Source organism: Pleurodeles waltl, chromosome 8 (genome assembly GCF_031143425.1).
Source record: "Pleurodeles waltl isolate 20211129_DDA chromosome 8, aPleWal1.hap1.20221129, whole genome shotgun sequence".
NCBI classification, from domain to species: Eukaryota; Metazoa; Chordata; class Amphibia; order Caudata; family Salamandridae; genus Pleurodeles; species Pleurodeles waltl.
Window position 1 is genome coordinate 1,006,777,368 of NC_090447.1, and position 14,073 is coordinate 1,006,791,440.

The 14,073-nt window shown below is 44.2% G+C and overlaps 1 protein-coding gene across 1 annotated transcript in view; it reads right to left on the reverse strand.

Moving 5' to 3' along the window:
- Window positions 1–8,708: 8,708 nt before the first annotated feature.
- Window positions 8,709–14,073, reverse strand: part of KLF5 (KLF transcription factor 5) — a 31,369-nt gene continuing 26,004 nt past the window's right edge. The window contains exon 4 of the mRNA XM_069205284.1: window positions 8,709–11,013. Coding sequence (XP_069061385.1) covers window positions 10,835–11,013 — 179 coding nt within the window. The 3' untranslated portion in view covers window positions 8,709–10,834. The remainder of the gene's footprint in view (window positions 11,014–14,073) is intronic.

Consider the following 14,073-nt stretch of genomic DNA (forward strand, 5'->3'; position numbering starts at 1 on the left):
CCCTGAATAAGGGGACCGCCTCCTCTAGGGGGTTGGAATGGGAAGCCCTGAAAGTGGCTATTAGGGGGCACTGCCTTGGACAAACAGTGGTGATTAAGAAGGAACTCGAATCAGAGCTAATCCGCCTAGAGACAGAGCTGCGCAGGTGGGAGTCAAGGCTGGGGATGGACCCGGAGGCCACTCGACAGCTAGCAGACATGCGAGAAGCCCACACCAAAGCCTTAGAACACCTTAGATGCCATGACTACAAAGCATACTTGGGCAGGATACATGAAGAAGAGGGAAGGGCAGGAAGATTATTAGCCTGGCTGATCCAGCCAGAGAGTCGGGGCACACCAATTACCCACTTGACGTCTAGAACTGGGACTCCGCTCTATTTACCGACAGACATCAATGATGAGTTTAGGGCCTACTACACATTTGTATAGTGCACCAAGGGGGGTTGACCGGTAAGTTTGGACTCTCTCCAAACATACCTAGTGCGTCTAGGCCTGGTGACGTTAACAGAGCAGCAGGGCATGGAATTGGGGGCACAGTTGTGCACCCAGGAGGTGGGAACTGCCATAAAAGCCCTGGTGACAGGGATAACCCCGGGAACAGATGGCCTCTCGACAGAATTTTATCAGAGATTTAACAGAACTCTGGCACCCCGACTGGTGGAGATGTACACCGAGACCTGTGAGATGGACGAACTACCGCCATCCACTAAGGAGGCCTTGGTGATACCTCTCCCCAAGGGTAAACAGACTGACATGATGGTGGCTGATTACCGTCCATTATCAATGTTAAATAATGACATTAAGGTGCTTAAGCAAGGTCCGCGCAACCCGGTTACTACCACACATGCAGACTCTAATTCATTAGGATCAGAATGGGTTTATACCTACATGTAGTACATCACACAACCTACAGAGACTCTATCCCCTACTTTACGATGGTCCAGGTCCCCTGGAAATGGTGGCTACGATAGTGTCGGTGGACTTGGAAAAGACCTTTGACACTGTGCGATGGGACTATCTAGAAGCGGTGATGATGCGGATGGGGCTGGGCAGCGATGGGCACAATGGGTTAATCTACTATACACCCGACCCACGGCAAGAGTGAAGACAGGACACACAATCTTGAGTAGTTATAACATTTGCAGGGGAACCAGGCTGGGCTGCCTACTCTCACCTTTATTGTTTGCCATTGCAATAGAGTCGTTAGCGGAGAGCTTCCGGGCTGTGGCTGGAGAGTGATCAGACAGTGAACCCTGCACATTATCTCCCTATATCCTGACGACCTCCTCATTTACTTGCGGGATGGGAACGCGGTGCTCCCAAAGGTATTGCAGATGCTAGAGGACTTTGGCAACATCTCAGGACTGTGCCTCAATAGACCTATGACGTGTCTTCCAGATGATAGCAGGGATGCCAATCCCTCTCTCCTGCCCAGAGGATGTCCAGTGGGCCCCCGGCACACTTAAGTACCTTTGAATTCAAATTTATCATGATTTGAAAGACCTTCGCAAGAGTAACTTGTGCGGAGTATACCGGACATTGAAGTTTCCAGTAGCCTTTTGGCGATCGTTAAAACTTCCCATTATGGCACAGATCATCCTGTCCAAAATGGTGATGCTCCCCAGCATCTTTATTACTTCGCCAAGCTACCGCTGCTCATCCCGGTGTACTGGTTTCGCACCTTGGATGGGCTCTTACGAGAGTTGGTGTTGGACATGGGGTGTCAATGAGTAGCCCTGACAATGCTCCTTCTGGGGAGGGGGGCTTGGAGTACCAGACTTCAAACTCTGCAACTTGGCAACTCAGCTTCAGTGGCTGGCAAGATGGCTCAACAGGTTGGACACCTCGATGGTCTACCTAGACGAGGGGCCTCCCCAGGGGGTGGGACTCCTGGCTTGCCTACTTCAGGGGAAACGACCCCTTCTTGGATCGAATATACTGGTGGCTGCTGCATTGGCAGCCTGGCGCAGAGCCCTCAGGCAAACAAATACAACAAACCCCTATGCCCTGGTTCTCCCGCTGGTCAGCCTCCAAACATGGTAAACCCTGCTCCTCCTTTACCGCACAAAGCTGCAACCGTGGACTGAGGTGGAGATCACAACAGTGGGGGACCTGTACCAGGAATTGATGTTGATCCCCTTTGGTGACTTGACGGACCAAACAGGCTTAGTCACCAGCCAGTTCCTAAATTATGAGGCCATTGTAAGAGCCCTATAAAGCCATGTGGTGGGACACATGCAAGAAACCCACTGCTGCTGCGATCTTACATTCTATGCTGAATCTTGAGAGTGGATTCCACCTGGTAACATGGTTCTACAGAGCCCTGAATGGGATGATCGACCGATCACTGGAGGGACTGAGACGTAAGTGGGACACGGATCTAGGGAGACAGATGGACACTGAATGGACTCGAACCCTGGCATACCCATACAAAATCTACCGAGTATAACTGTGTCCATAGGACCTATCTTACCCTGCATAGAATTAATCTGATATATAGCGCAACGCCAAGGATCTGCCCAAGATTTCAGCTGAGCGATGCAGACTTCTGCCATATGACTTGGGGATGCCCGGTGTTGCTGCACTTCTGGGGGCAGGTCATTACTAAACTTAACAGCACCCTGGCAGACCAATAGCCCCCTTTTGGGCAGAGGTGGCGGGAACATGGGACACTCTTGAGGCGACTATGAATGAAGCTGCAGATTGGCCGCTTAATAAGCGGAGTTAGGACTACAACAGCTACAGATGTCTGGGACCTCCCTAAACGATCACACAGGGTCCTCACCCTCCAACACCCTGCCTCCATGCACAGTCTCCGGTGGGACCCCATACCGTTGTAGGCATACTTACAAGCCAAGTAGTTTGGTTCAGATCACTGGGCAAGTTGTATGTTTTGCTTGTTAGTTGTTATATTCAGAGTGGATGGGTACCTGAGAGCTCAGAGCTGAAAGTGGTGGTGCTCTCCACCTTGCTTCACAGATACACCGCACTGAACCGGGGAAACACCGGCAAACCCCACTGCAACTCTTTCACTTGTATACAGACCTCAGAGTGGTGGTAATATAAAACAATAGCAGTGCTGGTAACTGTTTCAAAGTTGTCATGGAAAAGTGACTTGTACAGCCATGTAAGCTGTTTTGTTCCTGTGAATAAGATGATGTACCACCTGAAATACCAATAAATAAACATGTTAGAAAAAATCAAGGATATTATCAAAGATGTCATGGGTGCCATAGTTTGTGGGGTAATTAGCAGTACACTGCAAGGGTGCAAGTTAGAGTTGCCTTAGGGAACGAGTTATAGTTACATAAGGTAACTAACTATAACTGCTGAATTTCTATGGTTTTGTATGCTTGAACTGTGAGCCAACTATAACATCCCTCTAACATTTGTTTTTTTCAGTGAATTTCTATGGTTGTTTAACCTATAGTAATTTTCATTACTATCTGTTAATCCAACCACTGCCGCATATGGCCTTTGGCTGTGCGCCGCAGTGGTTGGCCACGGAGACCCCTTATAAGCACCGAAACTTGCACCATGCACGGCCTTCACCCGTACGCAGGGGAGGTAGCCTGCAAGACCTGGCCTGCAGCCAGACCCTGCAGCCGACTCCCCCAACCACCATACCCAATGCTGTACATGTGGCTTAGACCGTACGCAGAAGGAGTTGGCTGCGGCCTCTCTGGGTGTGAGAATAGATGTCAGAGGGTGTATTGGGGGGGGGGCGGGGGGAGACTGGCTGTTAGATTGTCTGGGTGTGAGTGCATACATCACTGTTTTAGTGGGTGCATCAGTGTGTGCACAGGTCTGTGAATCAGTGCATGAGGGTGTGAGTGGGAGCATGAGTGGGTGCAAAAGGGTCCCAGTGGGTCTGTCTCAGTGGGTGTATGTGTGGCAGAAAGATTGAGACTTTTTTAGGTTTTGATGTATGATATACTTAAAATGATATTTTTGCTTAATTTAAAAATGAAAGTTTATTTTTAAGACATTAAATCACCTTTAATTTTTTTACTTAAACATTTATAATTTTAAAAAAATAAGGAGGGAAACTAGTCCAGCTGGACTCAAACCCTCAGTGTGAAAGTATGACTTTCGCGCTGAGCTATCTATTTTTTTCAGCCCTATTTTTCTGCCCTTTAAGAGCAGCCCATTGAGGACTCCCCGTTGTCCCTTTATGTATATATTTTTTTTTATAAATTATTTCAAAACAAGCCTTTATGGGCTATCTGGGACTGCAGGGAGCCCTCAAGGGCTCCACCAGGGTCCCTATTTTTATTTTTATTTTTTAAAGCCCTTACGGGCCCTGGTACTGAGGGGGGAAGCCTGAAGGCTTCACTCACTCGCAGTGCCAATGCTTCAGCAAGCAGGGAACTGCTTTGACAGCAGCTCCCTGCTTGCTGAAGCATGTCATCTCTGTCCCCTGTAAGTGTGCAGGGGAGAGAGATGAAACTTCGGCTTTTGACAGCAAAACCTGCTTTACCAGTCCTGCTGTCAAAACCTGAAGTGTTTGCTGTGTCTTGGCTGCAGCTACAGAGCTACAGCCAAGCCACAGCAAACAGCTATGTCCCGGGGGAGGGCACCCCTGGGACATGGCAGGAGCCAGTGACAAAGGGAACCGACCCTAGGTGTTGGCAGTCCCCAGGGCCACATGTGACTCCATGAGGGAGGCCACATGGCCCCCCCCTCCCAACATGAAGATATCCCCAGGGGTGGTGATCCTTGGGGCTAATAGGGGGTCTTTTTTTTTGTAGCTTGGCTCTATGTCCTAGAACTCGGCACCCACAGCACAAAGCAGGAGCCAGTGACATAGCAGAAGATGGCCCGGGGGTCGGGGTGACGGTCCCCAGTGCCATCTGTGGCTCCATGAGTGGGGCCTTATAACCCCCCGATCCAACTTGAAGATAGCACCAGGGGTTGGTGGTCCCTAGGGCTAATGAGGGACTCCCTTTCCATTGTTTTCTATTCACCCCATGGGGGTGGTGGTCCCTGAGGCATGGGATGGTGGTCCTCGAGGCATTGGGGTCTCATAGGCAACCCCTTTGTTTTTTTATTAAAAAGTTGCCCCAGGGGTGGTGGTCCCCCGCATACATAAAAAAGAAAGCCCTGCAAAGGTGGCGGTCCCCAGTCTACCTGGGGGTGGGGGGTAGACCACGAGTCCCCCTGCATTTTTGGGGAGGGGGCAGTCTCCAGGGCAGCAGGGGTCCGTGGCCCGCCCCACTTTTAAAAAACCCCAAAAAATGTTTAATGAATGCTCCGGTGAGGTGGTGGTCCCCGGAGTAGTCGGGGGGCCAGAAGCCCCCACAATTAATTTTTAAAGTCCCCATAACCCGCCCCAAAAAAAAAAAAAAAAAAAAAAAACACACAACAGGGAAGTCCACGCTTTTTTTGGTAGTGAATTTCGTGAACTTGCGACAAATAAACAAACATTTTTTTTTTTTACCTTTTGATCTGGGTTGCCCCTCTTGGCCTCACCCCCACACCTCGTCCCCACCAGTGCTAAGGGGTCAGGGTGTCTCTACTCTGGCCCTTGTTCCCTTTTTTTTTTTTTTTTTTTTAAATGATGGGTGCCAACACTTCCTGGTTGGAAGTGTTGGCAGCCAATCAGAGCTGTGCATTTCCCTTCATGGCCTTGTCTTTGTTCGCAAATACTTCACGGCCAGAGATATATAAATTTGAAACTCCCTAAATTTCTCATAAATTACTGAATGGATTCACACCAAATAAGCAAAAGCGGAATCTGCGTACCAACAGCTAGCTTTCTGGCAAATTTGGTTTAATTTCGTCCCATGGTTCGGTCTGTGGTCGTGTCAAAAGAATCCAATGGAAATTAACATTAGAAATGCAACTTTTTTTGAGCCCCCTTTTTCTCGGCGCTCACTTGACAGATCACCCCAAAACTTTCAATAAGAATCACTGCAACACTTTTTTTTTAAAACTTTTGTGAAGATTCGTCATATGGTGCCAAAGTTAAAGGCAAGTCAAAAAACGAGGTTCTTATGGAAACATGCTCTTTACTCTACCTACTGGTGGCGGTCGCCAGTAAGTAATATAATAAAACATAGAAGGATCCCCCTGACGCCTCAAATCTACCCTTTTGTTGGGACTCCCAGGTTATGATCCGGGTCAAACCACGGGATAGTGCGACCCATGGATATAATTGTTTTGACCCTATGGTTGTGAACTGGGCTTAATGGTGCTCATTGTATTTTTATTAATACATTTTGCTTGATATTCAGTATTTGGAGAGGCATGCCCTATATCTGATACATTCCCCTTTACACTACCATGTTTGCATATACTAAGATTAGCAGATATACTTTTTACTGCGATTTTGCTAACAAAGCATTCTATGAAATTTCTCCTTCGGGGGATTCCTAGGTGTGTTTATGTTTATACCCATTCTTCTTGAGGGTTACTGGGTTGCTCTAGAGTGGTGTGCTTATAGAATAACAAGCTGCCTGGGTCCTGAAGGTCCTAAATCAATACGAAAAGAGTCCTACATCTAAGTCCAAAAGTGCTCTTAGATGCAGCAGACTATAGCATACCAATCAACATAGCTTATATACGCCTGAAGTGGCTGTAAATGGAGCAAAGATATTCAGTCCTAAATCAGATCCCGACAGTACATGTTAGAGAAAACTTTGTACAAATAAACTACACAAGGCAGACCCATATAGTTGGGTATCAATCTCCCCTTAACTACATTCACTCATAAGATCAACACTTGCCATTTAATAGCACATCTAAAAAGCTTATAACATCCTTGGAAAAGAGTCCAGATAAGCATTTAAAAAAATGGATATCAGGACCTCCAACACCAACAAGTACTTTAAATGAATTCCCAAAATATGCACCCACGAGGCAATGTACAAGCTTAATAATACAGCATGTAAACATTGTGGATAACGAACAAATTCATAATACAGCTAATTATCAATAAAAAAAGTACGTCCCTACACTGCCTATTACATAGCACAACTCAAACACCACCAGACTGTCGTTTATGAAGGAGTCCTCAAAACCAGTGAGAAAAGGTACTGAAAGACATTGGTGCTGGCAAGCCATACCAGTGGCAAAATATAAGCAATAAAAGTATATAACACTTTCCCTCATAACGTGTGATTGTATCAAAAACTCCAAGATACGATCAACCAGATGCTTTGCTCCAAGCGGTGGTAAGTAAAATTACAAATTTAAGGAGAATTTGTAAAACGTGTGCCTTCAAATCATCTCTGCTGGCATGGTCTTTCTCCCTGGCCTCAAAAGAGTTAACGGTGCATCTCAGATTGCTGTGGATCTCGCATTCCTTCTTCTCAGATAAAAATGTCACAATCAGAGAACATGAAAATGAATTATTGGGGGGCGGGGGGGGGAGGGGTTTAATCGTTAGCAATCCTCTAACCATTACAAACTGACATAGTTGTTTCACGTGCTTGCTGGGAAGCAAAATGGCCAGCTTCAAAGTGCTGATGAGCCAAATCACCTTATCCAAGAGCGACTAGTTCCGAGGTTTAAATGCCCATCAGTCCTGGAGATTTTGTGCCAAGATATCGTGAATAAGACAGAGTATATGTATGTAACAAAAACAGAAAACCTGGTTACCCACTTTTAAACGGCGCAAACCCAAACTACTCGGTCTGCTTTAGTAGTCATCAGAAACATGCATGATGATTGTCCAATAGAAATGCAGCCCCCAGTGTGGTGCTGGCTGCTACCATAAAATGCTAGGCACCTGGCATGTGCGTGCAACAGGAAATGCATGCGAACACCTATAGCAATCTTCTAGCTAAGGTCCACTCCACTGCTAGAGAAAACGGGTTGTTTTGATGTGAGAAAAGCCACTATACCCATTGCAGCGCACAGTGCTGAGCTCTAAACAGAGAAGAAAACATTCAGCCGGTCACTCTGGTAAGGTTGCTGGAGGAGAAGCCAATGCAGATGGACAGGAAACAGGTACTTGATAGTAATGCTCACTAGAGAGCACCCACCCTGAACTTCCTCAGGGTGGGCTCTTGTAAGGCTAGCTGTGCATTATGGTGGCTTCTCACCCATAATGCCTCTTAACAAAGATATTTAAATATACTAGCAAGATTGAGAACTAGCACAATGAGCTTACCTAGCAATTATGGATTAAAAGCTTACATGTACCTCTGCAAAACAAACTCACCATTTACCTAGGTACTCAAACTGATTGATGTACAACTCTCCACCTCAATGTCATTAGATCAGTACTGATGCACTTACAGTGCCTGGGAGCCAACTGAATGATTACAGGAATATTACTTGCACTACTGCCCCAACGACCTCCCTCCACCCACACTCTCCTCCCTCCCCCCCCCCCACTCACACCCTCCCCAATATGCTAGGAAGACAGTGCATTTGAGATGCCTCATTTGACAGCAGAGGAACAGAAGAAAGGACATCTGGGGAACCTTCTGTGACCTCACCCAAATGCCTTCAGAGGGGTCTTTGCATCCTCTCCTGGTTTCACATCTATTCTGTATCCAACAGTTAACTGTGGAAATCACCATGCAGGCTCAATATGAAGAAAAAAATATCCCTGCTGTCTGATGAGAAACCAAGTCCTGCCTTGCCAGCTCCTAAACCCGCCAATGATCCGTGATAAGACATCGCCTGGATCCCCTGGAAACCCCATGGTCTTCCTGTGCCTTGGTAACGGCAAACGGAAATGCAGAACGGGGTCGACAATTATTTAGGCACTTTGGTTTATTTTCAAAAAACATTTGCAATATAGCATAAATCATTTCAGTCTCTCGGAAAACAATTCAAAAACTATACAGCTGTTTGCTCCGTATTTCCATTGAAATTATTACAATAAAAAAATAAAGAAAAGAGACAGAAGCAAAAGAGCAAACGTTTTCCACGCACATTTCCATTTATAAACATTTTGAGGCATCTTACAAAAAAAATATATACAACGTCAAATATTTACATTTTGTTTTTAAAACGCCACAAAGCTAGAATATAACAAAAAATACTATAATTTATTAGAAGTAAAAATAGCATCTACAAAACAAGAACTACCATAAACCACAAAATAAATAAAGACAATGAAATAACAATGCTTATTAAAAATTAGGGTCTTTCTAGACTCTTTTGGTATTTTGCCCTTTTTTGTTACCAACAACATCACAGTTTGTAGGTCATATTACACTTCTATAAATGATAGCGGAAGTTCTGAATAGCGTTGTTATTGCATGTATAATGTATTAATAAACTATACACCGTAATTTGAGTAAATTACTGCGTCCTTTACCTAACTCTACCAGTGATGATACAAATCACATCGGCACTAGAATATAAAAGGAAATATTTAGTATTTAATGAAAATATTCTAAGGACTTTTCTCAGCAAAAAACAAAATTGCATCATACACGTATCCTAATTATTTCTGGGGGCAAAAACCTTATTTTCACTTAACAGCTCTAGTGAATTAAGTTCAACCAATCTGTCCCTCAAAACCTGTTTACCAAACAGCGAGAGAAGCTTCTGGCTGAAAGGTTAGCTTTACCATGTTTCTAGTAGACACATCTGAATTCAATTCGATCCAAAAAGATGCCTTCCAATAGGCCCAAAACACATTTGAGTGATTCTTATGAAAGAACAAGTTCAACAAGTGCAAATTGCCCTGCCCTCCTTTTTAGAGAGCAGGATTATGGAATAACTAAAAAACTAAGTAAATGTTATGATACACCACTTTCCATCCCAGGCAGAGGATGGTGTGCCAATGAAGGACTGGTCAATTCATCTTCTTAAAGCCAAAAACAACCACCAAGAGAAACGGGCTTTGTTAGCAACCCTGGTCTTTTAGTTTAAGCGAATGGATACAGCAGACCACAGGTTATTTTTGCTGAATTGGGATTCCGAGACCAAACGATGGCCAGTCCACTGTTCAAGCCAATTGGCAGGGGGCATAATAAGTCTTACCACCTACCGCTGGTTCCTCCTACAATATTTCTATGAAGGCAACAAATTAGCTTATCATATATTCAGCTTTGGTAAACAATCTATAAACAACCCTTCCTGGGATATGAACCCCGCAGTTTGCTGTGAGCTCAGCTGCACAAACCTTGATATGCAATCCTCCTTCACAACAGTCAGTGCGTTCCAGGTTTCTTAGGTAAAAATATGTGGATCGTAAGCTCCTTTGTTTGCAGTAGCCCTTTCAATATTTTAAAACATGATTTTTCAAACATGTCACAGGTAAGTTAAATCGGCTTACGCAGTCACAAGTAAAACATCTGCAAGAGCAAAAATGTGCAGGAAAGTGAGCATAAGCTTTGTTCCGCGGCTGAAAAATATATTGGTGTAATGTATGTTTACATTACAATTACTACAGCATTTAATAAAAAATCTGCTTATACATGTCAAGTAATGTACAATATTTGAGATTTAAAAAAAAAATACAAATTTATCACGGCATATGGCATGTCCTTTGCGTGCATTCGTCCGTGACCCCACTGCATTTACCAAACACTGCCACAATAAGAGCGGTGCTTTGGTCATAACATCACAAAAGTAAACTCAAGGCTGTAGTGTGTTGAGATGTAAATATGTGTAATGAGACGAAACCGGCTGACAAGGTTGTTTTACAGGAGACCCAAGAAATCATGCTCGGAGGACGGATGACATCTGAATTTTGTTCCAGTCTCACCTCGCCCATAAACAAACACTTCCAGTTTTGCATTTCTTCCAGTACTCCTCGCAGGAGGCAATGTCCTTCCCAACTGGATATAGCAACATACTGTCTTTTCAGTTATGAGGCAGTAAAGCGAAATTGCATAGATACTGGGAGCTCAAGCGTAGAGTCCAGCTCAGTTCTGGTGCCTCTTCATATGTAGAGCCAGGTGGTCAGAGCGTGAAAAACTTCGGTTGCACACTACACATTGGAAAGGTTTTGCCCCAGTGTGCTTCCTGTAGTGGCGCGTCAGTTCGTCTGAGCGAGCAAATCTCCAGTCACAGCCATCCCATGTGCACTTGTACGGTTTCTCACCTGAAAGTCAAGCAAAAATGGAATTTAAAAAAGTGAAGTCTCAAAGTAACATTGCAGCAAGATGGAGGTCCCCATTATACAGTTGTGGCACTCAAAATCAACGAATACACAAAAAACTGCCGTACATGTCTCTATGAGACAGCATCCCTAACAAGTGAAGGCCATAATATATAACCAAAGTTTAAAATCATGATGTATTCAGGCACTAACTTGACCAATTCTGCATCCTCTTCCCTTAGGTTCCCTCCTCTCCTATACTACTTTTACTCTCCCTACTTACACACATCTAAAGCGCATTATCCACGAATCATTATTCTGATGTGGGTTTTTGTTTTTTTGGTGGAGCTGGACACCACGCCATGCACAAGATTCCTTCCATCTTGCCCTCTCACACGATCCATCTTTTAAATTTCTTCTTCCTGCTCCCACCCTACGCTCAACATATTAAAGTGGCATAAAAGGATACACAAATAAGCAATTTAACACTTGGTAAACTGTTGCCGATTGCCAATGGCAAATCCCATTACTTCTGCCTTATCAGGAGAATTAACCTCCTAACCCACAACAAAGTGGATGATCACTGTTGTGCGTTTTGGCATAACCGGCTCAGTTTACTGTGACATGGCTGACGCAACAGTCTTGTTTTACAGTGCCTAAAAACACAATTCCAATGAAATTTGTTTTCACAATTATCATTGGGGATATTGTTGCACTGGCACTCAAATCCTTGAACTGTAAGCCATCCAGAATACTCACTGAAAGTTACTCTCAGATGTTTGTGTTTATTTTCGTTAATAAACAACACATGAACAATATACTGTGCAGACATTGGAAGTTGACAAGTTAAACGTATCTTTTTCTGTACAGAACTTAACAAAATGTGCACAAAATTACTTGAGGGATAAAATGCTCCATTACAGTTAGTTTGCACTCTTACGTGATTTGCAGCATTCAGGGGAAAAACTAATGCTTTAGCTGTATCAAAAAAAAGGCCTCTGTATAATGCCTAAAGATTTCTTTGAGCAGTGGTTTCGGAGATGTAAATTTACCAACATTGACATTATTAGTCTAACCTGATCTAGTGAGAGCAAGCAGAGATTGGAGACAGACAGTTACAATTATATTATGATACAAAAACAGACAAAGTCTGGAACAAGGAATCTTAATCTTAAAATCTGAGACCCTTTGAAAGTAGAGGTGTAGCTAAATAAAAATGATCCGCCTGCAAAAAAAGAGAAAAATGTGCAGAAAATATATTAAGAACATAGATCACTGGCAGGGCACTAAGCTTTCTAGTTAGCAGGATTCTCTGCCCAGAGAACAAATGGAGATGTGAACAACAGCAAAACAAGTAAATGAGAAGGAATGGTTGTGATACAAATGAACGTAAAACTGAAAAATATGAAAATGAATTTATTGTAATGGAATGCTAGTAGTATAGTGTGGGCCCACCTGGGACCCAATGAAGCGTTAAAAAATGAGAAACCCCCTTAATTGTTCGAAACCAATGATTTATAATGAAGAAGGATTTACAGGTAAGAACTACTTATGTAGTTTGTTGGGGGGGGGGGATTAGGGCAGAGTGAGGGGGATTTAGACTCCCTTAAGAGCTGTACCTTCAGCTTCTGTCTGAATAGCAGCAAGGTTCTCACAGTTGTGATGTTACTTAGGTGTTAATCTAGATACCTGGAGCACAGACCGAGACAGGCAGGCTTCTGGTTTTTGCCATTTTGCACTTAGTTTCCTCCAGTCTGCTGAAGTCCTGATTCCCAGTGAAGAGCTCTTGCTGAGGCCTATATCCTCCTAAGAGGATAGGGCCTTTTTAGTGTTCTATCATTGTCAGAGTGATGTGTTGAACTTTTCAATGCCCTTAAGGAGATGTGCAGCGGTTTGTGGAATGCTTGGGAGACCATGGCTTCAATCCATGAGTGAAAGATCCAGAGCTTGCCCTTTTGTTCTTGAGGTCAGCATTTGGAAGAAAGGGATTACACTTTCTTCAGGAGGTAGAGATGGGACCATGCTCTCGAGGTTATCTCGCAATGTGTTCTTTGAATGTCAAGTATCTGTCAAGAGTGAAACCAAGTGATACTGCATTGTTTCTCAGCTGGTAGATTCATGTCGGACAGGCCTGAATCTGTGGTTGACTGGCGCTATTAGTGAATAACAGAAATTAAGTCTGTTGGGCTAAGTGTTAGATAGTTTCTTCACACCTGATTCTGAATGAGATTGAGGTAGGTTTTGTATCACTAAACTTCAGTGGTTGAGACAATTTCAATGTAAACTTTGGAACTGTTGGTATATTAATGGATCATGATGCCAGTGAGAAGGGATCATACGGGTTCCATAAGACGGGCCAAATGGTGGAGGAGCGGATAGCACCTATACTTCACAGGAGAGGAGGAGTTTTTGGGATCTTGCATTTCCAATGTACACTAGTTGATTGGGGGATGTTGAACCAACACATGAATATGCTGGAATGGTCAAAGTCGTTTTCCAGGGTGCGAGGCTGTATGCGGTTGCTGTATCTGTGAGTGTGCAGAGGAGTCAAGTAGGATAGAGGGCAAGAGGGAGAAAAAAGGGTTTCGATACTGTCTGTCAAATCAGTTCCTCTATCGTACTTCCATTCACTGCACTAATAATTTACAGCAAAACATTCATTCAAGTCTAATGGGTTTGTCACACAGGGTGGACTGCTGGCCACAACTCACAAAGCAGAGTTGGTGTGTTAGAAGAAACAAGATGGCTTCAGTGTCTAGTTGTAAGCAGCAGCACATGACACTCCCCAAATACAGCATCCACCATACCCACAGCACCTCCCCTTCTCTGACCCAAGGAGGCCAAAAATAAAGAGATTTCATCTAGCAATTTAAAGCTCATTCACGTGGTCCCTTAGCCCATGGGCAATGTGCAGCATGTGTCCCAGAGGCCCAAATAAAGGTTTGCGTTCCAAGAGTGACCATTTTAATAAGAGTAATGAATCATCATTCTGTAAATGGCAATTACTATTAGAATCCCACCCCCAGCACAGTCCATAACAAGTCTCTGAAACCACCAATAACA